Source organism: Bufo bufo, chromosome 6, assembly GCF_905171765.1.
Source record: "Bufo bufo chromosome 6, aBufBuf1.1, whole genome shotgun sequence".
In the NCBI taxonomy this organism is placed as follows: domain Eukaryota; kingdom Metazoa; phylum Chordata; class Amphibia; order Anura; family Bufonidae; genus Bufo; species Bufo bufo.
Genome location: NC_053394.1, coordinates 293,629,664 through 293,657,326, shown reverse-complemented (window position 1 = coordinate 293,657,326; position 27,663 = coordinate 293,629,664). Strand labels below are relative to the sequence as shown.

The 27,663-nt window shown below is 46.7% G+C and overlaps 1 protein-coding gene across 3 annotated transcripts in view; it reads right to left on the bottom strand.

Annotated features, from left to right (window-relative positions):
- LOC121003065 (NXPE family member 1-like) overlaps positions 1–27,663 on the bottom strand; it is a 1,048,328-nt gene that overhangs the window by 72,509 nt on the left and 948,156 nt on the right. For all 3 annotated transcript variants that reach the window (XM_040434622.1, XM_040434621.1, XM_040434623.1), the window contains one exon: positions 2,538–2,599. In XM_040434622.1, coding sequence (XP_040290556.1) covers positions 2,538–2,599 — 62 coding nt within the window. The remainder of the gene's footprint in view (positions 1–2,537; positions 2,600–27,663) is intronic.

The window sequence follows — 27,663 nt, the reverse complement described above, 5'->3', positions numbered from 1 at the left end:
AAAAAGCGTAATATTGAGCGATCAAAAAGTACCATGTAATCTAAAATGGAACCAATGAAAGTGTCACTTCATTCCACAAAAAACTAGACCTCACACAAGACTATCATCAGAATTAGTTTTTTAAATGTGGCTCTCAGAAAATGGTTACACAAAACATGATTTTTTAAAAATAATTATTTTATTGGAACTGCCTGCAAAACGTATGCCAACTGAATGCATTTTGAGACTGATCAGGATCCTGATCTGTCTTAGGCTACTTTCACACTAGCGTTCGGGTGTCCGCTCGTGCGCACCGTTTGAAGGGGCTTACGAGCGGCCCCGAACGCATCCGTCTGGCCCCAATGCATTCTCAGTGGAGGCGGATCCACTGAGAATGCATCCGCCTGCCAGCGTTCAGCCTCCGCTCCACTCAGTGAGCGGACACCTGAACGCTGCTTGCAGCGTTCAGGTGTCCGCCTGGCCGTGCGGAGGCGAGCGGATCCGTCCACACTTACAATGTAAGTCAATGGGGACGGATCCGCTTGAAGATGACACAATATGGCTCAATCTTCAAGCGGATCCGTTCCCCATTGACTTTCAATGTAAAGTCTGAACGGATCCGCTCAGACAACTTTCACACTTAGAAAATTTTCTAAGTTTTAACGCAGACGCATCCGTTCTGAACGGATGCGAACGTCTGCATTATCGGAGCGGATCCGTCTGATGAAACATCAGACGGATCCGCTCCGAACGCTAGTGTGAAAGTAGCTTACAAATGCATTGCAAGAACGGATCCGTCTGTTCGTTTGTCATATGGACAAACGGAACCGTTACAAATTTTTTTTCACACTTTTACCGGTCTGCGGATGCGCAGACTGGAAGGCAGGATCCGTAATTCCGGTATTTTGAATGCTGGATCCGGCACTAATACATTCCTATGGCCTTCAGGCAAGTGTTCAGTTATTTTGGCTGGAGATAAAACCGCAGCATGCTGCGGTTTTATCTCCACCCTGATCAGTCAAAAAGACTGAACTGAAGACATCCTGATGCATCCTGAACGGATTTCTCTCCATTCAGAATGCATGGGGATAAAACTGATCACTTCTTTTCCGGTATAGAGCCCCTAGGGTGGAACTCTATGCCAGAAAAGAAAAACGCAAGTATGAAAGTAGCCTTAGATGGAAAATCTCCAAAAAAATGTAAAATTTTGAAATTTCACCAACATTTTCCTTTTATTCTTTTTAACAGATGGTTAACCAACATTTGTAAAATACATTTTACATAATTTGAGGGTTGTAGTTTCTTAAATGGGGTCAATTATGGGTGGTTTCTTTTATAAATTGACTTTATAACTGAATTGGCCCTTAAAAAAAGTCGGTTTTAGAAATTATTTAGAAATTTTGAAAAATTGCTTCTATAATTTAAGCCTTCTTGCTTCCTAAAAACATAAGATGACAAAATGATACATGATACTGTCAGGAAGGCGGAAAACTAAGGGGTTAGGAAGGGGTTAAAGAGACTGTGCCATAAGAAGAACTCCTGCTAATTTTGCCTATTAAAGGGGTTGTCTGGTTTAATTAAAGATAAAAAACGGACAACCCTTGTATCAGCCTGCAATAAAGAACTGGCAAGTGCCAAGAGAGAACCAGAGCTATGCTGTGGGATCTGTCAGGTAAGTACCTTCCAGTTATTTATTTCAGGCTGATCCCTGATAAATGATTTTGTGGAAAAAGATTTAGTAAAATATTGAAATCATTAATTTGTAATCCTGCTCGTTCTGGGCTTTGAAGTCGAGAAGGCGGTACTATCAGTGATTGACAGCTTTCTCTGTATGCACAGTCGTAGAGGGTAGGCTGTCAATCACTGATAGGACCACCTCCTTGACTTCAAAGCCCAGAATGAGCGGGAATTCAAGTGAATAACTTACAAGTGTTGCTGAGTCTTTTTCCATAAAACTATATATCAATCTGCTCAGCTCTTCACACTCTATAACATGCTGCTTGCAGATTACAATGCATTTTAAGGATGACAAGTTTACTTTAAGCAGCAGCAGCTCTCTGCTCTGGATAATAGAGGATGATGTCAAGCAAGGGCTCCCCCTTCATGATGTTCCTGAGCCCTTGCATGCAGTAGATACAATGCCACCTTCTGTTACATAGAGCATAGGCCAGTGATGGCTAACCACCGACACTCCAGCTGTGGTGAAACTACGACTCCCAGCATGTTCTAATAATTTCTGTGGAGTTCTGAGAACATCCAAGCTAGTGTGAATCTTGGGAGTTGTAGTTTTACCACAGCTTGAGTGCTGGAGGTTAGCCATCACAGGCATAGACTCTCGCTTTGGAGGACTCCAATAAAGCATTACATGGTCGCACAATCATTTTAGTGGGTTCCTTGTAATTTTATAAGTCTCCTGTGGTGGTCAAGTCAGTAGAAATGTGTATCTGATGATGATGATGATATCAACCAATCTGCATGGGTTTTAGATGCATTATATGAGAACAATAAAAAAAAAGGCCTAATTCATTAAAAATAGAAATTTGAAAGAAAATATTTACCTGTACATGTGGATACATCAATGTAATCAAAATCTCCTTGAATATTAATGGATACATTTTCCCTAAAAAGAAAACATAACAAAATATATGAAGATGTATGGAAAAATTATATTTTTATGGTTGTATTTAGTCGTTTATAAAGATCCGACATGTGTGGTAGAGATAGACAGACCCCTATTTCTAGTAGGTAAAGAGAAACCCATTTTCAAATAGTTATATTTTATTATATTGAAGAATTAGAATATTAGGGTAGGCCATCAAAGTATCATTGGTCGATTTCCAACCCCTATTGAAAAGGCTTTTCCAGATAAAGACTTACATTCCTGTTTGGACAGTATAGTCTTTATACATGGTGGCATTTGTAATATGATACATTATCGCTAGATGGCAGTGTTTAATAAGTCAACAGGAAAATGTATCCTCAGTGCCCTAAAGACGCAAATGTTTTTGGTCCATGATTTAATGCTGTGTTTGTATTCTACAAGAAATTAATCAGACAACCAAAATTAAGCAGAACAGAAATGTTAAACCTATCACTTAAACACAATACAGACTTTTAGATGAGTAAATTACTCAAAATTTGATTTGGGTTTGATTCAGCTGCGCTGGTTGACCAAATCATTTCTGGTCTGAATCGATTCTATCTGACACTGCACTCTGAGGTCTCTGCACTCTGACACTGCACTCTGTTCTGCCATTCTGAGGGGAAAAGGACACTTTTTTTTATAAATTTCCCTCTTGTGTAGACCTATTGATTGCTCCTTGTTTTGGACAAAAAAACCTATACAAGCTTCAATGTGCCAAAGTTGCATAAAGAGTGGTGTAACATTTTAAAAGTGTAAAGCCCTGTGGTGCTTTGTGTTGCAAAATAGACTTTTGTGATATATTGTGTTGCTTCTTCCCTTTCACCCTTCAACATCCCAGATTTAGATACATTTAACAATCCCAAAAATAAATTGGCATAAAAATTAAATGCCATGGGAAACATTGACATAACGTAAGGAATCTAAAACTTTACTTTTAATAACTATACTTCCAAAGAAAGAGTGTAGCCTGTGCATGTCTACATCTGTGACTCTTACACACCAATAAATAGGATCTACATATACATCCAAAATTTGAACCACATAATAAAAAATGACCTGACCAATACAAAAACAACTGAGCACATCTACCCACCCGTGTCTCATATTGGTGACCACAGGTGAAAGTCAAACCCAGAAAAAATTGAAAGATCTTACTGGTAAATACAAACTGAAAAGAATGGCGTGGCATTAACCAAGCAGGAAATGCTCAAACCCACATGCAGTTGTGCATATATATAGCGAACCACAAGTACCACAGTAGACATCCTACACAAGATAGCAATTATGTGGATGTGGTAATCAATATAGCAATATAACAAAATAATAGCAAAGACAGGTGCACTCTGCGGTCTTACTAAACCCTCAAACTGATGTTAAAATTGAGAGATTAGCCAACATATCCTACGGTGTAGGACATGTCTGAGCCCGAGCACCGCGCCAAGGTTATTTAAGTAGCTCGGGGACCTAACACTCACCTAACTGCGCCGTATGGGCATTACCAGGAGCCAGTGGGCAAATTACAGGAGCATGAGGCCGACTCACAAACAGCTCACCAGTTACCTCCAGCATGTAACCATGCTTGCAATGGGAGGATGGAGCAGTCTGCGAGTCCCACTCAAGACTGGCTGATAAGGCCCAGGCCTCACAGGTGCACCGAGCTACTTGAGAAACCTTGGCACGGTGCTCGGGCTCAGACATGTCCTACACCGTAGGATATGTTGGCTAATCTCTCAATTTTAACATCAGTTTGAGGGTTTAGTAAGACCGCAGAGTGCACCTGTCTTTGCTATTATTTTGTTAGATCTTACTGGTAACCTAGAAGGGTTTATGATGATAGGATGATAGAATACCTGTGCAAGGGCGTGTATTCAACTGACGGGTTCCAGGTCCAGGTCTATGTGCTTTTTAGCAGAACAGCAGGAGAAACAAACCCTTCTTGTTCCTATCTTTTGTAAAAGGAACCCTAGTAACCCTACCCATCTTAACACTGAGCACCTGCACTTAGAATAGTGACCCCGTTTGGAACCTTGCCCTAGACTGGCCACTCTAGCCCTAAACTGACCCAAACTTTACACTGGACATTATACGTTTCTGTATGCTGTAATAGGACTTATCAGGGTATTAGGAATAATTAAGGGGGCACAGCCCAAAGGTTATAGAAGGGCCAGTGGGCAGCCGTTCCTTAATAAGGTAAAAAGAGAGGCAATAAAAACTATTAACATACAGGTAAGTGGGCTATAGTATGCTAGGTGACCAAAACCAACAGTGGAGCTGACCAGCAGCACAAGGCTGGCGGCATGACATGTTTAAGAAGTGGTACACTGACCGCACCACAATCATCCTGGACTTCGGTCCCTGCATCATGACATCAGTGACGTGTGACGGAGTCCTGATTAAGATTAGACTGCCTACGGAGTGTGAGGGGGCGTGAAAGTATCTTAGAAGCTAGGGCAAATATATGTCTTGGCAGTTATACATTATCAGGGACTTCTATGGCTATGGTTAAAGGGGTTCTCCGAAGAAAATTAAAATACTTAAATATTACTTCATTATAAATATATTCCCCAATACGTTACATTAGTTATAATAGCTCGTTTTGTCTAGGGAGCAATCATTAGGAGAAACAAAATGGCCACCATCCTATTAGTACACACAAAACCTGTCCTAATCACACAGCAGGACAAGCTACTTCACAACACTAAGGTAAAGGGCTACCTGATCCACCTCTCTTCTCTACTTGTCGGGGATTATGATCCTGAATACAGATAAGATCTTTAGCTAAATCTCTGTAGGAATGGAGTTCATGAGCAGATGTGGCTAGGAACAGCAGTACTTGTATGCAGTCTCCATTACCACAGTTCCACATTACCACAATCTGTCCTGTCTGTCCTCATGTCTCCTCATGAACTCCTTTCCTACAGAGATTCAGCTGAAGATCATATTGAACTGTATTCAGGATCATAATCCCTGACAAGTAGGAGAGGAGGATGAGGTAGCTCCTTGCCTCAGTGTGGTGAAGTAACTTGTCCTCCTGTGTGATTAGGACAGGTTTTCTGTGTACTAATAGGATGGCAGCCATTTTGTTTTTCCTAATAATTGCTCCCTAGACAAAACGAGCCATTATAACTAATGAAAGGTATTTGGGAATATATTTATAATAAATTTATATTTAAGTATTTTCATTTTCTTAATTTCCGGAGAACCCCTTTAATAAATGGCTTCCCTGTGAGATCGCACATCCATATACTAAAAAAAATGGTCCCAAATTAAAATAAGGGGATAAATAGATATCAGAGAAGTACATTATTAATTGACTATCAAGAAACAGAAAATGTGGAGGTTTATGAACCTGCAAACATAAACCCTTGTAAAGTCCTGCCTAAAGCCCACACTCCGGGAAGATATAAATAAGAGTAATGAGCACGTGGAGTCACTGTGCGTAGAAATACAAGGAGGAAAAACCAATAATAAAATACCAATAAAATACCTAATATACTAGAGTCCACATAAACTATACTACTAAAGGAGACAGATGAGGCGGCAAATCCTAACGAGGTCAATATTTTAGAGGACTTCATTTATTCAAATATATGAGGGGACGTTAAAATTGAGCAAAAATAATAAAGTTTTATTAATGCAAAACCTACAATTATTAGTGTTGGGTAACAAGCCGGTCCAGTAATACTTAATAAGGGTGCACAGTAAAGTGGTCACAATGCCCCCTGAGTGTGTATGGTGAGGGGGGGGGGGGGACACTGTGGACACCCTATAATTATGAAGCGGACCCGGATAATAATTGGCTCCCCTGAGTTTCATTCTTTTCTTTTCTTGTATTTGTATACATTTGAGAATTAACCATTACCAGCTGGGGAGCTGGCATACTGTAATGGTCCTCATTCTATGCATTTTTGGGCCATTATATAATTTTGACTTGGAAGTTTGATCAATTCTCCAGTTATGGTTTTGCAACTGACCTGGGTGTATTAACTAATATGATAAGCCCGTTCTATATACTTTATAACTTGCCACCTCAATATGATCAGTGATGCATCCTTTTCTAGCAATATAACCTAGCTGGGTGGCTCCCTAGTTGCTCTTCGGTTACAGCTACCGACTTCTTATAGATGCCGCTGTTTTATTCCCTTTAAAGTTGTTACTATGTAGCGCTAGTGCGCTGTCCTCCTGAGCACATCTTTGTTCCTCCTCCGTCGTCAGCTGACCGTCAGTATGAGTTTTTCTCGATCCGGATTGGCTGATGATGGGAGGCGTGCTCATGGGGGTGTGGTGTCTGCCCTTTAAATCACGGCGTTCTGCTCGCTGCTTCGCGGCCATCACAGTATCAGGGCTATGTTTGTTGATGTGGCACGCCGTCTCCCACACTAGGGTTTCGGCTTAGGCAGCTTAAAACACAAATACAGCACGCCGTCTCCCAGACTAGGGTCTCGGCTTAGGCAGTTTTAGGTGGACTGCTACGTTGGCTCCTGACGAAGTGCACGAGACATGTGCACAGAAACGCGTTGAGCCGTAGCTTAGTGTTATCAGGGATTGCTGGTTGCTGGTGGTACCATAGCCGGCACGAGTTATCACCTGTTATTGTTGTGCACCGCACGAGTGCCAGTTATTGAGGGACGGTATAGTGCACAGCCATCCCTCTTGCTGACCACAACTGCCCAGTGATTGTGGGCAGTAACTGGCCAGTTCATCAATGCTGTGAATGGTATCCCACTGGGCTCTTCTTTGTGAGATATCACATATCTCGGCATACACCTGGTAACCCCAGAGGTTATACCATTCTATTCAGTACTTATTCCACCAGCCTATAGCTAATGTACTGGAAACAATCAGCTCCTTGGTGGATAATATTCCACCACTAGTAGCGGTGGGATCTGTACACATTATTATCCGGGTCCACATCATAATTATAGGGTGTCCACAGTGTCGTCGTCCCCCCCTCACCATACACACTCAGGAGGCATTGTGGCCACTTTACTGTGCACCCTAATTAAGTATTACTGGACCGGTTTGTTACCCAACACTAATAATTGTAGGTTCACCATTACACGTTTTTTCTACGTTATGCATTAATAAAACTTTATTATTTTTGCTCAATTTTAACGTCCCCTCATATATTTGCTTGTTTCTGATACCAACCTTTAGGGACGTATACCTTTACTACTTTGTCCTTTAGACTTTATTTATTCAATTATAGACTGGGAATATGAAATCTGTGGTCTTATAAAGGAAACAGGTCAATAACTAAAAATAATTACATTTCCCAACTGGTAGAGGACCCGACTAAAGGGACAGCCATACTGAACAGTACTAGCCAATAGACCTGACAAAACAACAGATGTGCAGGTTGGGGGACACCTGAGAAAATAGTGGCCATAAAATAATAAACTTCCAATTGTCATTCAAAAGAGTGTTTCTTCAGGGAGGTACAAAAATGCAGAACTTCCAAAAAGCTAAATTTGACCAACTAAGGGTACTTTCACATTAGCGGCAGGGAAGACCGGCAGGCTGTTCCGGCGGGTGAACAGCCTGTCGGATCCGTCCTGCTGCTAGTTCACGTGTGTCCCCGCACGGCAGTGCACGGCGAGAGGCAGCCAGACTAAAAGTACTGCATGTACCCCGGAGTGAGCAATGTCCGTCCACTGCTCATTATAGTTAAGAATAGACAAGTAGAGTTGAGCAGACACCTGGATGTTTGGGTTCGACGGGTTCGGCCGAACTTTTGAAAAAAGTTTGAGTTCGGGACCCGAACTTGACCTGAACTTGACCCCGAACCCAAACCCCATTGAAGTCAATGAGGATCCGAACTTTTGAACACTAAAATGGCTGTAAAAATGTAATGGAAAGGGCTGCAAATGGCGTCAAAATGTGGTTAAGAGCATGGAAAGTGCTCTGCAAACAAATGTGGATAGGGAAATTACTTTAAATAACATAAAATACGTAAAAATAAAAAATAATAATCTTGATCTAGGAGGACCAGGTCCATATGGAGTAGGAGGTTGAGGAGGAGGTGGATGTGGCGGTGTATGTGGTAGCGGCGGTGGAGGAGGAGGAAGCCTACACTGGTTTTTGGTTTTAAATTTTATTTTTAAAATTAGGGTACACCCCAAAACATTGGTAAATATAACCTGTGATATCCCCCTCCAGTCATGCTAAACACACATTCAGACAATACACTGGCTGCAGGGCAGGCCAGCACCTCCAAGGGGTAAAGGGCAAGCTCAGGCCATGTGCCCAATTTGGAGACCCAGAAGTTGCAGGGGCTGACCCCTGTCAGTCAGTTCGTGTAGGCGTGTGGACACTTACTGCCCCACCATGTCGCACGTCCCTGTGATGTTCACGATCCAATTTGATATCTGCTCTATCAACTTTTGATGTTCTTTTATGCGCCTACCATGGTGATTACGGGTGGCGGGTAATCAGGGTTCCAGGCCGGAGAGGGAGCGTGAGAAAAAGAGACCAAAATTTAAGGGAGGATCCATTTTTTCTAATTTAAAATTAGAGTTGAAATATGGGAGAAATTATTAAAGCATAAAAGTGTGACAACTTTTCAAAGTTTAAGCATTGAATGTAAGGATGTGGTGCGCATTAATTACTGAATAATTTATAACATTTTATTCCCTGTCACCTATGCATAGCAGGGTTTATTCACGTCTAAAATTGTATAATGTCAACCCAAGAATGTAACAGAAAAATTATTGAAATTTATTAAGCTGTCAACTAGGTAGAGGAGGGTATATTACACCCAAAAATTGGTGAATACACCCTCTACATCAGGAGCTTGATTCAGGCATTTGAAATACAGCCATTTTGTGCAAAGAAATCTTTAATTCAGGCCTACACTGATTCAGGCCATGTGAGATACACCCTCTACATACAAAGGTTTGATTCAGGCATTTGAAATACAGGCATTTGAAATACAGCCATTTTGTGCAAAGATATCTTTAATTCAGGCCTACACTGATTCAGGCCGTGTGAGATACACCCTCTACATACAGGGGTTTGATTCAGGCATTTGAAATACAGCCATTTTAAATACAGCCATTTTGTGCAAAGAACTCATTCATTCGGGCCTACACTGGTTCAGGCCATGTGAGATACACCCTCTACATACAGGGATTTGATTCAGGTATTTGAAATACAGCCATTTTGTGCAAAGAAATCTTTAATTCAGGCCTACACTGGTTCAGGCCGTGTGAGATACACCCTCTACATACAGGGGTTTAATTCAGGCATTTGAAATACAGCCATTTTGTGCAAAGAAATCTTTAATTCAGGCCTACACTGATCTAAACCGTGTGAGATACACCCTCTACATACAGGGGTTTAATTCAGGCATTTGAAATACAGCCATTTTGGGCAAAGAAATCTTTAAATCAGGCCTACACTGATTCAGGCCGTGTGAGATACACCCTCTACATACAGGGGTTTGATTCAGGCATTTGAAATACAGCCATTTGAAATACAGCCATTTTGTGCAAAGAAATCTTTAATTCAGGCCTACACTGGTTCAGGCCGTGTGAGATACACCCTCTACATCAGGAGCTTGATTCAGGCATTTATATGGCATATATAACTAGGGTTGAGCGAACCCGAACTGTAAAGTTCGGGTTAGTACCAAACTTAAGTATTTTTGGACCCCGGACCCGAACATTTCAGCAAAAGTTCGGGTTCGGTGTTCGGCGCTTTCTTGGCGCTTTTTGAAAGGCTGCAGAGCAGCCAATCAACAAGCGGTTAACTGTCTGACCTTAGAAGACATCACAGCCATGCCTACTAATGGCATGGCTGTGATTGGCCAGAGCAGCATGTGGCCCAGGCTCTATATAAGCTTGAGTCACATAGCGCTGCACGTCACTCTGCTGTTACAAGTGTAGGGAGAGGATGCTGCTGGACTTGTGATTTCAGGGAGAGAATAGGAGAGAGTCTAACTCAGCGATCTACATAGTAACAGTTGTGTGGGTGCAGGGCACAATCATTTTACCCTGCCCTGAGCCCATTGACCAAAAAAAATTAACTGTTATAATTCTGTTAGTTAGGTGGGTGGGTGGCTGCGGCGGCGGCCATTTTATGCAAGCTCAGTGCACCAGCACTGCATCTGAGCTTTTGGGACATTGCAAATCACCATTTTGAGCAATCTACAACATCTGGATTAGTCAATGTGCAATTTAAGGTAGAAATACACCCATCATTTTCTGGGGTTTTAAAAACACACTTTTTTTTTGCCAAAAAACTGTATTTTCCTGATCTGCAAGTGTTAAATTCAAGTTTAATATATATAGCTTTCCTATTCTGTTACCAAAAAAAACACTTTTTTGGCAATCTACAACATCTGGATTAGTCAGAGTGCAATTTAAGCTAGAAATACACCCATCATTTTCTGGGGTTTTAAAAACACACATTTTTGCCAAAAAACAGTATTTTCCTGATTTTTTAATTCACGTATAATATATACAGCTTTCATATTCTGTTACCAAAAAAAAACACTTTTTTGGCAATCTACAACATCTGGATTAGTCAGTGTGCAATTTAAGCTAGAAATACACCCATCATTTTCTGGGGTTTTAAAAACACACTTTTTTGACAAAAAACACTATTTTCAGGCCTTGCAGCATCAGCACGTGTGAAATTACAGGCTTCTATACTGCTGTCAAATTCAGTTGTTAAACAAACACTCGTTTGGGAAAAATACATTTGGGTTAGATTCAGAAATTTCAAATACCGCCATTTTCGGTCTACTAGGTATAGAGTGGTACATCACACCCAAAAATTGGTGAATTTCACCAGAATATATAACTGACAATTTATTTATTTTTTAACCGGCCTACTAGGTATAGCAGTGGTACTATACACCCAAAAATTGGTTAATTTCCCCAGAAAATGTAACTGACAATTTTTTTACATTTTTTTACCGATCTACTAGGTATAGCAGTGGTACTATACACACCAAAATTGGTGAATTTCACCCGAAAATGTAAATGACAATTTTTTTTTAACCGGCTTACTAGGTATAGCAGTGGTACTATACACCCAAAAGTTTGTGAATTTAACCCGAAAATGTTACTGACAATTTTTTTTTTTAAACGGCCTAATAGGTATAGCAGTGGTACTATACACCCAAAAATTGGTGAATTTCACCCGGAAATGTTAATGACAAAGTAGTGAAATGATATAAAATAAAATACGTACAAATAAAAAAAATAATATTGATTTATGAGGTGGAGTTCCATATGGAGTAAGAGTTTGAGGAGGCGGTGGACGTAGCGGTGTAGGTGGAAGCGGCAATGGAGGAGGACGAGTTAGCCAACACAGGTTTTTGGTTTTAATTTTATTTGTTAAAATTAGGGTACACTCTAAAAGAGTGTGAAATATCCAAAATACAAGAATGAGCAATTGCGCTGCAGTATAACAATGGCTGCTAAGAGCCGATATAGATGTCTATTCTACACAAGGTACGGGCAAGTCCTGAGGGATCCATGCCGGGTTCATTTTAATGAACGTGAGCTTGTCCACATTGGCTGTGGACAGGCGGCTGCGCTTGTGTAGTGTACGGGAACTGTAATACCCGTCACTACCAAAGTGTCACTTGGTGTGCTGTCGTCCCTCCTAATTATGGGGAAGTTGTTATATGTCAGTTCTATAAAATGTCATGTAATGTATGTATTTTTCTGTTACTGAAACTTGCATGTACAGGCCTGCAGGGGTGTCATTCCAGCTTCTAGTCGCTAGAGGGAGCTAGGGAGCCCTAGTTTATATAAGGCCCAGTCAGGAAGTGCAAGGCAGACGGAGTCTAGTGTCTGTAATCTACATTTGGAGATTAGACAATGTCCGAGACAAGTCCAGGCCTGAAGCCTGCTGTCCAGGAGAAGATTCCCTCCTGAATTCCCATATGCAGAAACAGGAATATGTTAGATCAAGAACCTGAGGAAGTTTCCAGCAGCTGAGAGGGACAGAGGCAAAGATCAGGAAAGCCAGAGGTACTCAGAAAGACAGGAGGTACTTATAAAAGCCATAGCCAAGGATATAAAGCCAGAATTAGGTTAATGGGCCTTGGTGAAGAATTGCTGTATTCCAGGATCAGACAGAATTAGAGTGCAAGCTCCTGTACTGCAAGTCCTGTGTTCAACACTCTGTAATTACCCTGCTTTAACTGAATTGCCTGCATCGACCGAATTGCAAAATCGACTGTATGCTAAGGAACTGCATTTCCATTATTGTCTCTGCTTGGAAAACTACTAAAGTTGGTGTTCTGTTTTAAAGCTACGTTTCCTCAATTTATTCCTGCTATCCGCAAACGGCGTGCCACCGTTTACTTGGCACTGGCGTCACGAACTATTCCTTACCTATACCTGCCCTTGCAGAGAGTCAGCTGTACCAGGTTAGTGTCTATTGCACTACATCATCCAGAAACACCTACTACACACAACTTGAGTACGCTGCACCTCTCTTTTGGCGTCACGAACAGGATACGCACGCTTTATAGTGCAAGAAGCGTGAACTTTGTGCCTTATACAGTTGCCCTGTGACCAAAGTGACAATTTACCTGGTTTATTCAAGTGGACTTTGTGGACTGAAAATCATACCCAAAGTGTACCAAAAACCTCTAAAAAGCGCTGTGCAGTGTTGCACTGCACAGAGGAAGAAAATCGCCGCATTGGAATGTGGTTTTGTGGACTTTTTACAATCCTGCTTGCTGTCAGTGAATAGACAGCGTTTGTACCTAAAGATGGCCGCTGAGCTTGCTGAATTTACTGCTGTGTCACCTTCATCCCGAAAAGGCGGGAAAAATTGGCGCCTTTCTGAGGAAAAAGCGGGAAGAAGGTCAAGGGCAGGCGCCACGGCTTATCTGGACATTTGCATGTCTGCCAGCATGGACACCGCCTTCCCTATACTAGAATACCTGGGGGGCGGCCTCCCAGTGCAATGGGAGGAGCTGGCTACTCTAATTGACGCGACCCTATCGCTCTCCTCAGAAGGATCGAGCATGTTGGATTGTGAGCAGAGTGTTGCTGCAGCGTCCGCACCAGGGATTGAAAAGATGACTGACATTGGTGTAGAGCCAGAGGAGGCTCCACCGGCCTACGCTCCGGGACCGGAGCAACCCGCCTGCCGCCCAAGGGAGAAAGAACCCGAGCCCTACTATGGCTCGTGGAGGGACTTTTTCCAGCCATCTTTCAAATGGTCTTCCCTGATGGCGGAGATCCGAGAGGCCGCTATCAAGCGGAACACAAAGACCAAAATTATCTATGAGGAGCTAACCAAGACCATACATGAGAAGCATACGCACACCCAACCCAGCCTGGAAAGGAGAAAGGGAGTGGTGCTTTCATTTGACAAATCCCGTGGCTACGGGTTTATTCAGGACTATCTAACTGGCAGAGACCTCTATGTTAATCGAAGGTCTGTCAAAAGAGACTACCTCCCTTCGTACCAGCACAGCCTCCGTGAGGGAGAGGAAGTGGAGTACACCCCTGCCGAGAGCCTGCGAGGCCCTTATGCGACTGCTGTGACCCGTCCCAAGCGAAACCCTGAGGACTGGGAGGCAGAAGAAGAAGAAGACTACTCTGGCTGCGAGCGGGAACCTGAACGCTCTCCAGAGCCAGCCCATCACGCCTTCCAGGAGCGGAGCTCCTTCATTGGGCCTAATGTCTTCTGGCAGCCAACCGTGTTGGAAAAATGGGTGAGCCCCTACCCTTCCCCCGAGCTGCCTCGTCGGGAGAAGACAATATCTGAGCTGGAGCAGTTAAAAGGACTTAGTGCTACCTTTCAGAACATCCGGATGGGACGGAGACCAGTCGCATCGCCAGAACCTGCAGAGGCCGAGTCCGCGTCATCGGTGACTGTACCTGCGCCGGCGGCGCCAGCAGAGGACAGCGACTCCGACACAGAGAGCATCTGGGAGCAGATCGTCCGGCTGGAGGAGAAGTTGCGGGAGTTGCGCAAGACATACACCGCCAGGATCCAGACACCGCCGAGGAAGGATGAGGTAAGGGTGCCTGTCACCACCCGTAAACCGCCTTCTGTTGCCACCGCTCCGTCAGTGTCCCAGACCGGACCCGCGATTGCCGTAAACTGCTGCACCCAGAGCACCGGACCGCTTGCTGCGGCGGTGCCAAGCACGTCACACCCTGCAGTGATCATGCCAGGGCCGGCACGGTTCATCAGAGGGTTCACCCCTAGGCCTATGGGGCCAATACCTATTAGGGGCCCCTTTACTCTACAGCTGCCCCCTGATACTGTTATGTGGGCCCATCCTCCTGTAGAGGACTACTACAGACGATACTTGCCAGCGGAGCCAAGTGATTACAATATTTCACTGTGAATCAGCCTGCTAGGCCTTTGATTGATTTCATCAGAAGTGATGTTCACCCTTTCAGGACAGGAGTCCTATGTTTCCTGGTCCTTTGTTGCGGCTGCCAGTTTGTCCACGGCTCAGTGGTAGGTGTTGACCACTGAAATTACAAAGTCAGCAAGGCCAGGCTTGTTTCCAGGACCTCCTGCCTGCTTTTGCTACCCACGCCAAGTTGTGCCTGTTCCTTTGTTGCACCTTTTACCCTTCACCCCCTTTTCAGGTTGATCAGGGGTATTACAGCACTTGTCTTTGCTGTCCTTTTATTGTGCAACTTCATACCAAGGAACCGTGCCCGGAGACAGACTCAAAAGTACCTGAGCCTCTGAGATTCTTATTCTTTTAAAAGTATTGTGCCCAGAGATGGACTCCACCGCATGAGAGCCTCTGTGATTGAATATGAAAATGACCTGGGTACGGACTCATGTTTGTTATTTGAGCCTCCAAGAACTTTTATACCGTTTTCTACTGTTTTATCATGGACTTATTCATTGTCATGGACTATCCTGGTTATAATGTTACGCTGTGCCAGGTCAGCGCCCCGTTCCATTCACTATCCTGAGAGAAGAGAACGACGCCCCTTGTCACCACACTTCACCTTTGCCAATTGGACCTGATGTAAATGCAGATGAATGACATATATGTATGCCTGCATGTCTCTATTTTCTATTTCAGGTAGAGATTCCAGTTGGGCGACCCATGATGGAGTACGAGGTCGTACTCAGCTTAAAGCAGTGGGGTATGTAGTGTACGGGAACTGTAATACCCGTCACTACCAAAGTGTCACTTGGTGTGCTGTCGTCCCTCCTAATTATGGGGAAGTTGTTATATGTCAGTTCTATAAAATGTCATGTAATGTATGTATTTTTCTGTTACTGAAACTTGCATGTACAGGCCTGCAGGGGTGTCATTCCAGCTTCTAGTCGCTAGAGGGAGCTAGGGAGCCCTAGTTTATATAAGGCCCAGTCAGGAAGTGCAAGGCAGACGGAGTCTAGTGTCTGTAATCTACAGTTGGAGATTAGACAATGTCCGAGACAAGTCCAGGCCTGAAGCCTGCTGTCCAGGAGAAGATTCCCTCCTGAATTCCCATATGCAGAAACAGGAATATGTTAGATCAAGAACCTGAGGAAGTTTCCAGCAGCTGAGAGGGACAGAGGCAAAGATCAGGAAAGCCAGAGGTACTCAGAAAGACAGAGGAGGTACTTATAAAAGCCATAGCCAAGGATATAAAGCCAGAATTAGGTTAATGGGCCTTGGTGAAGAATTGCTGTATTCCAGGATCAGACAGAATTAGAGTGCAAGCTCCTGTACTGCAAGTCTTGTGTTCAACACTCTGTAATTACCCTGCTTTAACTGAATTGCCTGCATCGACCGAATTGCAAAATCGACTGTATGCTAAGGAACTGCATTTCCATTATTGTCTCTGCTTGGAAAATTACTAAAGTTGGAGTTCTGTTTTAAAGCTACGTTTCCTCAATTTATTCCTGCTATCCGCAAACAGCGTGCCACCGTTTACTTGGCACTGGCGTCACGAACTATTCCTTACCTATACCTGCCCTTGCAGAGAGTCAGCTGTACCAGGTTAGTGTCTATTGCACTACATCATCCAGAAACACCTACTACACACAACTTGAGTACGCTGCACTTGTCTGTGATGACGCCCCCTGCCGTGCTAAACACACGTTCAGATAAGTATGACAACGGAGCGAGGCGCAGATGTAGCGCAGTGAAAATTGACTGGAAGGGGGAAGTGTCCAGACAGGTCAGGGTTAATGTGGTTAGGAAAGGGTGTAGTGTTTCTGGGGAGGGTCTGTGGGGGTGGCAGGGGGTTCGCGCGCCGTATATAGGCTGGGGTTAGGGGCGGGATCGGCATCAGTGTCCGTTGCGCCTAGGCGAGTTGGTTGTGTGCGGGATAGTGTAGTGATATGGCGTCTCTGGAAGATTTGATGGCGGCGGTGCGGGCAGCGGCCGAACAGCATGGTTCGGCTTGGCTGGTGAGTAGTTTGCAGGCTGCAGTGGGGGCCCCTAGTGTGCCTCCGGTCGCGGCAGGGGGGAGGTTGAGGGCTAGGAGATCGGTGCCGCCTGAACGTCTGAGCCCGGAGGCGACCCCTCGGGCTCGGCGGCGTTTGAGGAGCCCTCCTGGGGACCCTCCGCTGCGATCGGCTGGGGTGGCAAGTGTTTCTGCCAGCCGGCGCAGCGGGAGGAATTCTGCGCAGCATAGTGCGCTTGCGGTGGAGGCGAGAGTGAGTGCCCAGCGGGTGTCCCGTTCCCGGCGGGGGGGGGGGGGGGGGGGGGGGGCGCGCGGCGGTGCTGTGTCTCGGCGCGGTATGCGGGGGGGGCGGCCGGGCTGATATTGAGACCGGCAGCGATGGAGGAGGCCGGCCTGATGCGGCTTCACTGATGTCTGGTGAGGGCCTTGTGGTCGGCGGATCTGGCATGGAGCAGCGGGCAGCGCAGCGGTCTGTAAGTGTGACCGGCAGCAGCAGAGAGGGCAGACATGCGGACGCGGCCTCACTTACCTCCGGTGGTGGCCTGGCAGCTGGGGGCGATTCCAGGAGCAGGAGAGCAGCGTCACGGTCCAGGTCTGAGGGACGGCGGCAGTCTTCTGAAGTGCAGTCTCGTCTGGATGGTTCGGGATTGGCGCCACCTGCTGGTAGGTCTGTGGTATCAGGCAGCAGTGAGAGGAATGAGGAGATGTCGCCACCTGCTGGTCGGTCCTCGACACCAGGCAGAGGGCTGAGGAGTGCTTCTATGTCGCCACCTGCTGGTCGATCCTTAGTACCAGGCAGTGGTCTAAGGAGTGATGCAATGCTGCCACCTGCTGGTCGGTCCTCTGTACCAGGCAGAAGTTCGCTGAGTGATGCGCTGGCCGGGGGACTGGACTTTGTTTCACCCACGGTGCAGCACGCTAACGAATTTTTCGCAGGATCGCAAGTTGCGGCTCGCAGCGGACAGGCTGCGGAGCTTGGGCGGGATGTCCTTGGTTCGAGAGTTTCGCAGCGGCCACTGGACGGTGGGTCGGCACGCAGGGAATTGGCGCCTACGCAGCCACGCCACGTGGATTCTGGCGGGGGTTTCTCGGCCGATCAGTCTTTGGAGGAAGGAGAAGTCAGCCAGGAAGCGTGGGAGATCGGAGGTCGGATGGATGATGCGGACGGCGCGGGTCCCTCGACGTCCAGGTCTTCGGCTGGGTCGACGCAGAGAGGAACATCGGTGAGGTCGGCGGCTGCTGGGAGGATGCCCCTGGGACAGCCAGGTGAGAGGACGTCGTGTCAGGTTCCTGGTGTGGGGGGTGGGACTTCGTTGCCAGGGGAGGAGGGGTTGGCTCACGAATTGTTGACGGGTATGTGGTCATTATTGTCGCGGTGGAAGACCGGGGCGGTGTCGTCCCCAGCCGCCGTTTGGGCTGCTGCGCCGGCGGTTGGGGAGGGGGTGTGTTTAAGTGGGGCTGGAGTTGGTGACACCCCTGTCATGGGAGCAGGGTCGGCGGTGGTTGAGGCCGCCGGGAGTGGAGGTGGTAAAGGGGCTGCCGTGGACGAGGTTCGGTTAGCGGATGCTGCAAAAGGGGAGGTATATGTGTGCTTTGAGGGGCCGTTGGGGGCTCATTTGAAGAGTGAGGTCAGGGAGAAGATTTGGAAGGACGAGTATGTCGAGATATTCTCATTACTTCCGTTGGACAAATTTAATTTGGATAGGGGAAAGCCGGACGAGAGTAAAAAGGAGGAGGAGGAGAAGCGGAGGTACAGGTTGATTCCGCGTACATTTTTTAATTGGCTGCAGGCTTTTGCTATTTTCGCCAGTGTGGTGGGGGAAAAGGCGCCTGAACACTGTTCGGCCCTTTTTTGCTATATGGACGCCATAGGGGAGGCGTATCGTACATATGGTGGGGTGGCGTGGCTCAGGTACGATGAGCAGTTTCGCCAGAGGAAGGCGGTTAGGCCTAGTATTCGTTGGGACCATAAGGACATTGGTCTGTGGATGCGGTTGATGGCGGCGCCAAAAGGGGTTAGCCAGCCCTTTCGTGGGGCGGCCGGGGGTCCCTCCGTGTCCGATGCGGCTGGAGGGAGCAAAAGGGGATGTTGCTGGCAGTTCAATGAAGGACACTGCAAGTATCTTTCGGAGTGCCGTTTCAAGCATGAGTGTTCCGGTTGTGGGGGAGCCCATAGTTTTGCGCGGTGTTTCAAGCGCGGTAGGGGGAGGGGATTGGAGGTTACGCAGAAGAGGGGTGACCCCGGTGAGGGTGGACGTGATGGAGCCGTTTCTAGAGAACTATCCAAATAGGGAGGCGGCGGCAGTGTTATTGGCCGGTTTTCGGGACGGTTTTCGGATTCCGTGCACAACAGTGGGTTCGGTGGTTGCGGCGCGTAATTTGGCTTCCGCGTTGCAGCGTCCTGAGGTTGTGTCTGATAAGATTGCCAAAGAGGTGGCTGCTGGTAGGGTGGTAGGCCCCTTTGTGGAATGTCCATTGCCGGATTTGTGGGTTTCGCCTTTGGGATTAGTTCCTAAGAAGGAACCTAACAAATTTCGGCTCATTCACAACTTGTCTTACCCGGCTGGGGGTTCCGTGAATGACGGCATTGATGAGGTTTTGTGCTCCGTGTCGTATACGTCGTTTGATGAGGCGATTAGGTGGGTGCGGCGTTTTGGGCAAGGGACATTGTTAGCTAAGACGGATATTGAGGCGGCGTTTCGCCTGTTGCCAATTCATCCAGATAGTTTTCGTTTACTGGGTTTTAAGTGGGAAGGGCGGTTTTTTGTGGATTGTTGCTTACCCATGGGGTGTGCGATTTCGTGTTCGTTGTTTGAAATGTTTAGTTCTTTTTTGGAGTGGGTAGTGCGGCGAGAGGCGGGATGGAGTTCTGTGTTGCATTACCTGGACGACTTTCTGTTTTTGGGCCCGGCAGGGTCAAGGGTGTGCTCAGTGTTGTTGCATACCATGGAGCGGGTGGCGGGGAGATTTGGGGTTCCGTTAGCGAAGGAGAAGACGGAGGGTCCATCTACAACTGTGAAGTTTTTGGGGATCGTGATTGATAGCGTGGCTATGGAGTGTAGGCTGCCCGAGGATAAGGTGGTTGATTTGTGTAGTGAGGTGGGTTTTTTGCGTAAGACGAGGAAGGTGCAGCTCAGGCGGGTACAGTCGGTTTTGGGTAAATTGAACTTTGCCTGTAGGATTTTGCCCATGGGGCGAGTTTTTTGTAGGCGTCTGTCCAGAGCCACGGCGGGTGTGAAAGCTCCCTTTCATTTTGTGCGGTTGGGGGGTGAGGTGCGTGCGGATTTGGAAGTGTGGGAGCGTTTTTTGAAGGAATTTAACGGTAGTTCGGTTTGGATGGAGGCGCCCATTTCTAATGTGGATTTGGAATTGTTCACGGACGCGTCGGGGGCATGTGGTTATGGGGCTTTTTGTCAGGGGCAATGGAGTGCGGGGGCTTGGCCGGAGGAATGGAGGGTCGCTGGCTTGCTTGGGAACCTGGCTTTGTTGGAGTTGTTCCCTATAGTTTTGGCCACTGAGTTGTGGGGTGAGTTGTTGAGGAACAAACGGGTGCGTTTTTGTTGTGACAATTTGGGGGTGGTGCAGGCGGTGAATAGTCAGTCGGCCAATTCCCCACCAGTGGTGCGGTTGCTTCGGCACCTGGTTCTGAACGGTTTGAGGTTGAATGCGTGTTTTGTGGCGGTGCATGTTCCAGGTGTTGATAATTGCATAGCTGACGCTCTTTCTCGTTTCCAGTGGGATCGTTTTCGCAGTCTGGTTCCGGGCGCGGAAGTGACGGGTCTGTCGTGTCCTCAGTGGCTCTGGAGCGTGGCCTTGGGGTCTCGTTAGACCTGATTCAGCGGTCCGTGAGTAGCAGTACGTGGTCGGCTTATTCTTCTGTGTGGTCTCAGTGGGAACGTTTGATAGAGCAGGTGGGGGGGTGCGAAGGGGTTGAGGATTTTCTTTCGTTGTTGGTGTATTTTGTGGGTGTGTCGTTTAGTGCAGGTTTGTCGTTCTCGGCGGCGGCAAAAAGGGTGGCGGCGGTGGCCTTTTGGTTAAAGTTGCGGGGTTTGGCGGATGTTTCCAGAAGTTTTTTGGTGCGGCAGGCTTTGAAGGGGTATCGTCGTAGTGGGGTTCGAAAAGATGTCCGTCGCCCGGTTTCTTTTCAGGTGTTGCAGTCGTTGTGGGACCGGGCGGAGGCGGTGTGCAAGTCCTGGTATGAGTTGTGTTTGTTTAGGGCGGCGTTTTCTTTGGCTTTCTTTGGGGCTTTTCGGGTCTCGGAGCTGGTGGCTAACAGTCGAGTGAGTGGCGGTGGTTTGCTGCGGGAGGATGTGAGTGTTGGTGAAGATGGATTGCGGTGCAGGTTGCGTAGGTCCAAGACGGACCAGGTGGGTAAAGGGGTGTGCATTTGGTTGCGGCCGCTGCTGGGGTCAGTGTTGTGTCCTGTGCGGTGTTTGGAGGTTTTTCTGGCGGTCCGGCCGGAAGGGCCGGCTTCGTTGCTGGTTCATATGGACGGTTCGGCCTTGTCTCGTTATCAATTCGTTGCGGTTTTTCGGAAATGTTTGACAGCAGCGGGTTATGCGGCAAGTGAGTTTGCGTCTCATTCATTTCGTATTGGGGCGGCGACTGAAGCTGCCAGATGGGGTTTGAGGGACGAGGCCATTAGGAGGATTGGCAGGTGGGAGTCTGCTTGCTTTCGTTCCTATATTCGTCCTCATATGTTATAAAGTCGGTGGGTGGTGTGTGTGTGTTAATTTTATTTAATTTGTTATTGTAGGTTGGGGTGCTAATTTCTTTTGTTTGTTTTCAGGATCGTCTTCTTCTTGTTTGGCCTGGATTTTAGGCCATTCTTATGTGTATTGGGGAGCGTTGAGAGCAGACGTGCGGAGGAACGGACGGCAGTTAGGTTTCCGGCCGGAGGACTTGCAGGTCCGGTGGATTGGCTTGCGGGGTATGCTGTGGGGGCGTGTTTTACCTGTATTCCATGAATATGCTTCCCTGGACAGGTGTCCTGACATTGTGGTTCTGCATGTGGGCGGGAACGATTTGGGGGTTCGTCGCTCGAGGGATGTCATTCGGGATGTTAAGTTGGATTTGCTGCGTTTGACTGAGGAGTTCCCGGATTTGTTGGTAGTTTGGTCTGATGTGGTGGCGAGGAGTGCGTGGCGTTTTGCGAGGTCAGTAGAGCGTATCAACAAGGCTCGTGCGAAGGTGAACAAGGAGGTGGGGCGCTTTGTGCGGCGGCAGGGCGGTTTTGTGGTACGTCACCGGGAATTGGAGGTTGCGTCACCTCAATTCCTCAGGGCTGATGGGGTTCATCTTAACGAGATTGGGATGGACTTGTGGGCGCTGGGGCTTCAGGAGGGTTTGGAGACAGCGTTCAGGGTTTGGCGGGACGTCCATAGGTGAGGTGTCTCCTATGTGCGTCTGTGGCTGGTTAACGGGGGGTCCTGGAAGGCAATTCTACGTTTTATTAGGTGCGTGACACGTTGGAGCGTGCATCTTATGTGGTTTGGTAAGCTGGAAGCTGGGGGGCTCCTGTTGGGCTAAAAGGCCTACAGGGGTAGAGGAAGATATGGATTCTGGAGGATTCGGTGCCCTTGGGTCGGAGAGTGCGGCCGAGGGTAAAAGGATAAGATGTGAGGAGTGAAGATAGCAGCTTGCTTGGGTTGCCTTCTAGGATCCTTCCGCAAAGTGATTGTTGGGACATTGTACTGTTGATGTTTGCATATATGTTTATCTCATGTTTGCATTATAATGATGTTGGATTAAAATATTGTTATTTAATAAACGGCTGCTATGGCCTTTCCACCAAGAATTCAGGTTTTGTGTGCTTACTGGGGAAAGGGGGAAGTGGTTGGTGGGAAGAGTCTGGAAATGATCTTACCTCCTTAAGTCAGTATGACAACGGAGCGAGGCGTAGATGTAGTGCAGTGAAAATTGACTGGAAGGGGGAAGTGTCCAGACAGGTCAGGGTTAATGTGGTTAGGAAAGGGTGTAGTGTTTCTGGGGAGGGTCTGTGGGGGTGGCAGGGGGTTTGCGCGCCGTATATAGGCTGGGGTTAGGGGCGGGATCGGCATCAGTGTCCGTTGCGCCTAGGCGAGTTGCCCACCCACCCGCCCTGTTTTAAGTTGTTTTGGGGGGATTTTTTCATGTCATAGCAGGGGGCTGGTTAACGGGGGGTCCTGGAAGGCAATTCTACGTTTTATTAGGTGCATGACACGTTGGAGCGTGCATCTTATGTGGTTTGGTAAGCTGGAAGCTGGGGGGCTCCTGTTGGGCTAAAAGGCCTACAGGGGTAGAGGAAGATATGGATTCTGGAGGATTCGGTGCCCTTGGGTCGGAGAGTGCGGCCGAGGGTAAAAGGATAAGATGTGAGGAGTGAAGATAGCAGCTTGCTTGGGTTGCCTTCTAGGATCCTTCCGCAAAGTGATTGTTGGGACATTGTACTGTTGATGTTTGCATATATGTATATCTCATGTTTGCATTATAATGATGTTGGATTAAAATATTGTTATTTAATAAACGGCTGCTATGGCCTTTCCACCAAGAATTCAGGTTTTGTGTGCTTACTGGGGAAAGGGGGAAGTGGTTGGTGGGAAGGGTCTGGAAATGATCTTACCTCCTTAAGTCATACACTGGCTGCACAGGCCATATGCCCAATTTGGAGACCCAGAAGTTGAAGAGGGCAGACCCGTCATTCAGTACGTGTAGGCGTGTGCACACATACTGCTCCACCATGTTGGTGAAATGCTGCCTCCTCCATATCAGCTGGAGGTGCTTGTTGTTGTGGCGTGATGACAAAGCTTTTCCACATTTCGGCCATGCTAACCCTGCCTTCTGAGGTGCTGGCGGTGCCCCAGCTGCGTTGGCGACCTCTTCCTCGTCCTCTGCCTTCGCCTTGTGCTTCCACTGTGCCCCCGCTGTCAGGTGGGAATGCCACCAGCAGCGCGTCTACCAGCGTCTGCTGCTACTCGCGCATCTAACGATCGCGCTCCAGGGGAATTAAGGACGGTACGTTGTCCTTGTAACGGGGATCCAGCAGCGTGGCCACCCAGTAATCAGCAGAATGTGGGCAACTCGTCGGTCGTTGCGGAGACACTACAGCATGTAATCGCTCATGTGTGCCAGGCTGCCCAGAGGCAACGAAAAGCTGTCCTCTGTGGGTGGTGTATAGTCTGTGTCCTCTGTATCCCCCCATGCATGCACCAGTGATGGCCATGAGCTGGTCTGGGTGCCACCCTGCTGTGAACATGGTTCCTCTTCCTCCATCTCCTCCTCCTCATCCTCCACCTCATCATCCTCCAGAAATGTGCCTTGGCTGGACAATTGTGTACCTTGGGTTTGTCGGTTCAGGAACCCTCGGAGCCACTTGGGAATGACTGGCCGGAAACCCTACGAAATGATCCCTCTTCCTCCTCCTGTGCCACATCCTCTTCCATCATCGCCAGGAGCGTTTTTTCAAGGAGGCATAGAAGTGGGATTGTAACGCTGAGAACGGCGTTATCGGCACTGGCCATGTTGGTGGAGTACTCGAAACAGCGCAACAAGGAACACAGGTCTCGCATGAAGGCTCAGTCATTGGAGGTGAAGTGGTGCTGTTCCGCTGAGCGACTCGCCTGTCCGTGTGTGCTGCAGCTGAAACTCCACTATCGCCTGCGGCTGCTCGCACAGTCTGGCCAGCATGTGCAAGGTTGAGTTTCACCTTGTGGGCACGTCGCATATGAGGCGGTGAGCGGGAAGGCCGAAGTTACGCTGTAGCGCTGACAGGCGAGCAGCAGCAGGGTGAGAACGCCGAAAGCGCGCACAGACGGCCCACACTTTATGCCGCAGCTCTGACATATCGGGGTAATTTTTAAGGAACCTCTGCACCACCAAATTCAGCACATGCGCCAGGCAAGGGATGTACGTCAAACCAGAGCTGCTACAAGATTTCGCCCATTATCGCACACCACCAGGCCGGGCTTGAGGCTGACTGGCACAAACCACTCATCGGTCTGTTGTTCAAGGCCCGTCCACAGCTCCTGCGCGGTGTGGGGTTTGTCCCACAAACAGATAACTTTCAAAACTGCCTACTGTCGTTTACCCCTGGCTGTGCTGAAGTTGGTGGTGAAGGTGTTACGCTGACTGGAATTTTTCGAATTTAGGATCTTGCCCTAAATGGGTGTTTAATTAATAGTAGAATAGAACGACAGTATGTAAAGGGTGTATCTCACACGGCCTGAACCAGACTAGGCCTCAATTAAAGATTTCTTTGCACAAAATGGCTGTATTTCAAATGCCTGAATCAAACCCCTGTATGTAGAGGGTGTATCTCACACGGTTTAGATCAGTGTAGGCCTGAATTAAAGATTTCTTTGCACAAAATGGCTGTATTTCAAATGCCTGAATCAAATCCATGTATGTAGAGGGTGTATCTCACATGGCCTGAACCAGTGTAGGCCCGAATGAAAGAGTTCTTTGCACAAAATGGCTGTATTTAAAATGGCTGTATTTCAAATGCCTGAATCAAACCCCTGTATGTAGAGGGTGTATCTCACACGGCCTTAATCAGTGTAGGCCTGAATTAAAGATATCTTTGCACAAAATGGCTGTATTTCAAATGGCTGTATTTCAAAAGCCTGAATCAAACCCCTGTATGTAGAGGGTGTATCTCACATGGCCTGAATCAGTGTAGGCCTGAATTAAAGATTTCTTTGCACAAAATGGCTGTATTTCAAATGCCTGAATCAAGCTCCTGATGTAGAGGGTGTATCTCACACGGCCTGAACCAGTGTAGGCCTGAATTAAAGATTTCTTTGCACAAAATGGCTGTATTTCAAATGGCTTTATTTCAAATGCCTGAATCAAACCCCTGTATGTAGAGGGTGTATCTCACACGGCCTGAATCAGTGTAGGCCTGATTTAAAGATTTCTTTGCCCAAAATAGCTGTATTTCAAATGCCTGAATTAAACCCCTGTATGTAGAGGGTGTATCTCACACGGTTTAGATCAGTGTAGGCCTGAATTAAAGATTTCATTGCACAAAATGGCTATATTTCAAATGCCTGAATTAAACCCCTGTATGTAGAGGGTGTATCTCACACGGCCTGAACCAGTGTAGGCCTGAATTAAAGATTTCTTTGCACAAAATGGCTGTATTTCAAATGCCTGAATCAAATCCCTGTATGTAGAGGGTGTATCTCACATGGCCTGAACCAGTGTAGGCCCGAATGAAAGAGTTCTTTGCACAAAATGGCTGTATTTAAAATGGCTGTATTTCAAATGCCTGAATCAAACCCCTGTATGTAGAGGGTGTATCTCACACGGCCTGAATCAGTGTAGGCCTGAATTAAAGATATCTTTGCACAAAATGGCTGTATTTCAAATGGCTGTATTTCAAATGCCTGAATCAAACCTTTGTATGTAGAGGGTGTATCTCACATGGCCTGAATCAGTGTAGGCCTGAATTAAAGATTTCTTTGCACAAAATGGCTGTATTTCAAATGCCTGAATCAAGCTCCTGATGTAGAGGGTGTATCTCACACGGCCTGAACCAGTGTAGGCCTGAATTAAACATTTCTTTGCACAAAATGGCTGTATTTCAAATGGCTGTATTTCAAATGCCTGAATCAAAACCCTGTATGTAGAGGGTGTATCTCACACGGCCTGAATCAGTGTAGGCCTGAATTAAAGATTTCTTTGCACAAAATGGCTGTATTTCAAATGGCTGTTTTTCAAATGCCTGAATCAAACCCCTGTATGTAGAGGGTGTATCTCACACGGCCTGAATCAGTGTAGGCCTGAATCAAAGATTTCTTTGCACAAAATGGCTGTATTTCAAATGGCTGTATTTCAAATGCCTGAATCAAACCTTTGTATGTAGAGGGTGTATCTCACATGGCCTGAATCAGTGTAGGCCTGAATTAAAGATTTCTTTGCGCAAAATGGCTGTATTTCAAATGCTTGAATCAAGCTCCTGATGTAGAGGGTGTATCTCACACGGCCTGAACCAGTGTAGGCCTGAATTAAAGATTTCTTTGCACAAAATGGCTGTATTTCAAATGGCTGTATTTCAAATGCCTGAATCAAAACCCTGTATGTAGAGGGTGTATCTCACACGGCCTGAATCAGTGTAGGCCTGAATTAAAGATTTCTTTGCACAAAATGGCTGAATTTCAAATGGCTGTTTTTCAAATGCCTGAATCAAACCCCTGTATGTAGAGGGTGTATCTCACACGGCCTGAATCAGTGTAGGCCTGAATCAAAGATTTCTTTGCACAAAATGGCTGTATTTCAAATGGCTGAATCAAACCCTTGTATGTAGAGGGTGTATCTCACACGGCCTGAACCAGTGTAGGCCCGAATTAAAGATTTCTTTGCACAAAATGGCTGTATTCCAAATGGCTGTATTTAAAATGCCTGAATCAATCCCCTGTATGTAGAGGGTGTATCTCACATAGCTGGAACCAGTGTAGGCCTGAATTTAATATTGGTGCACCAAATGGCGGTATTTCAAATTTCTGAATCTAACCCAAATGTATTTTGCCCAAACGAGTGTTTGTTTAACAACTGAATTTGACAGCAGTATAGAAGCCTGTAATTTCACACGTGCTGATGCTGCAAGGCCTGAAAATAGTGTTTTTTGTCAAAAAAGTGTGTTTTTAAAACCCCAGAAAATGATGGGTGTATTTCTAGCTTAAATTGCACACTGACTAATCCAGATGTTGTAGA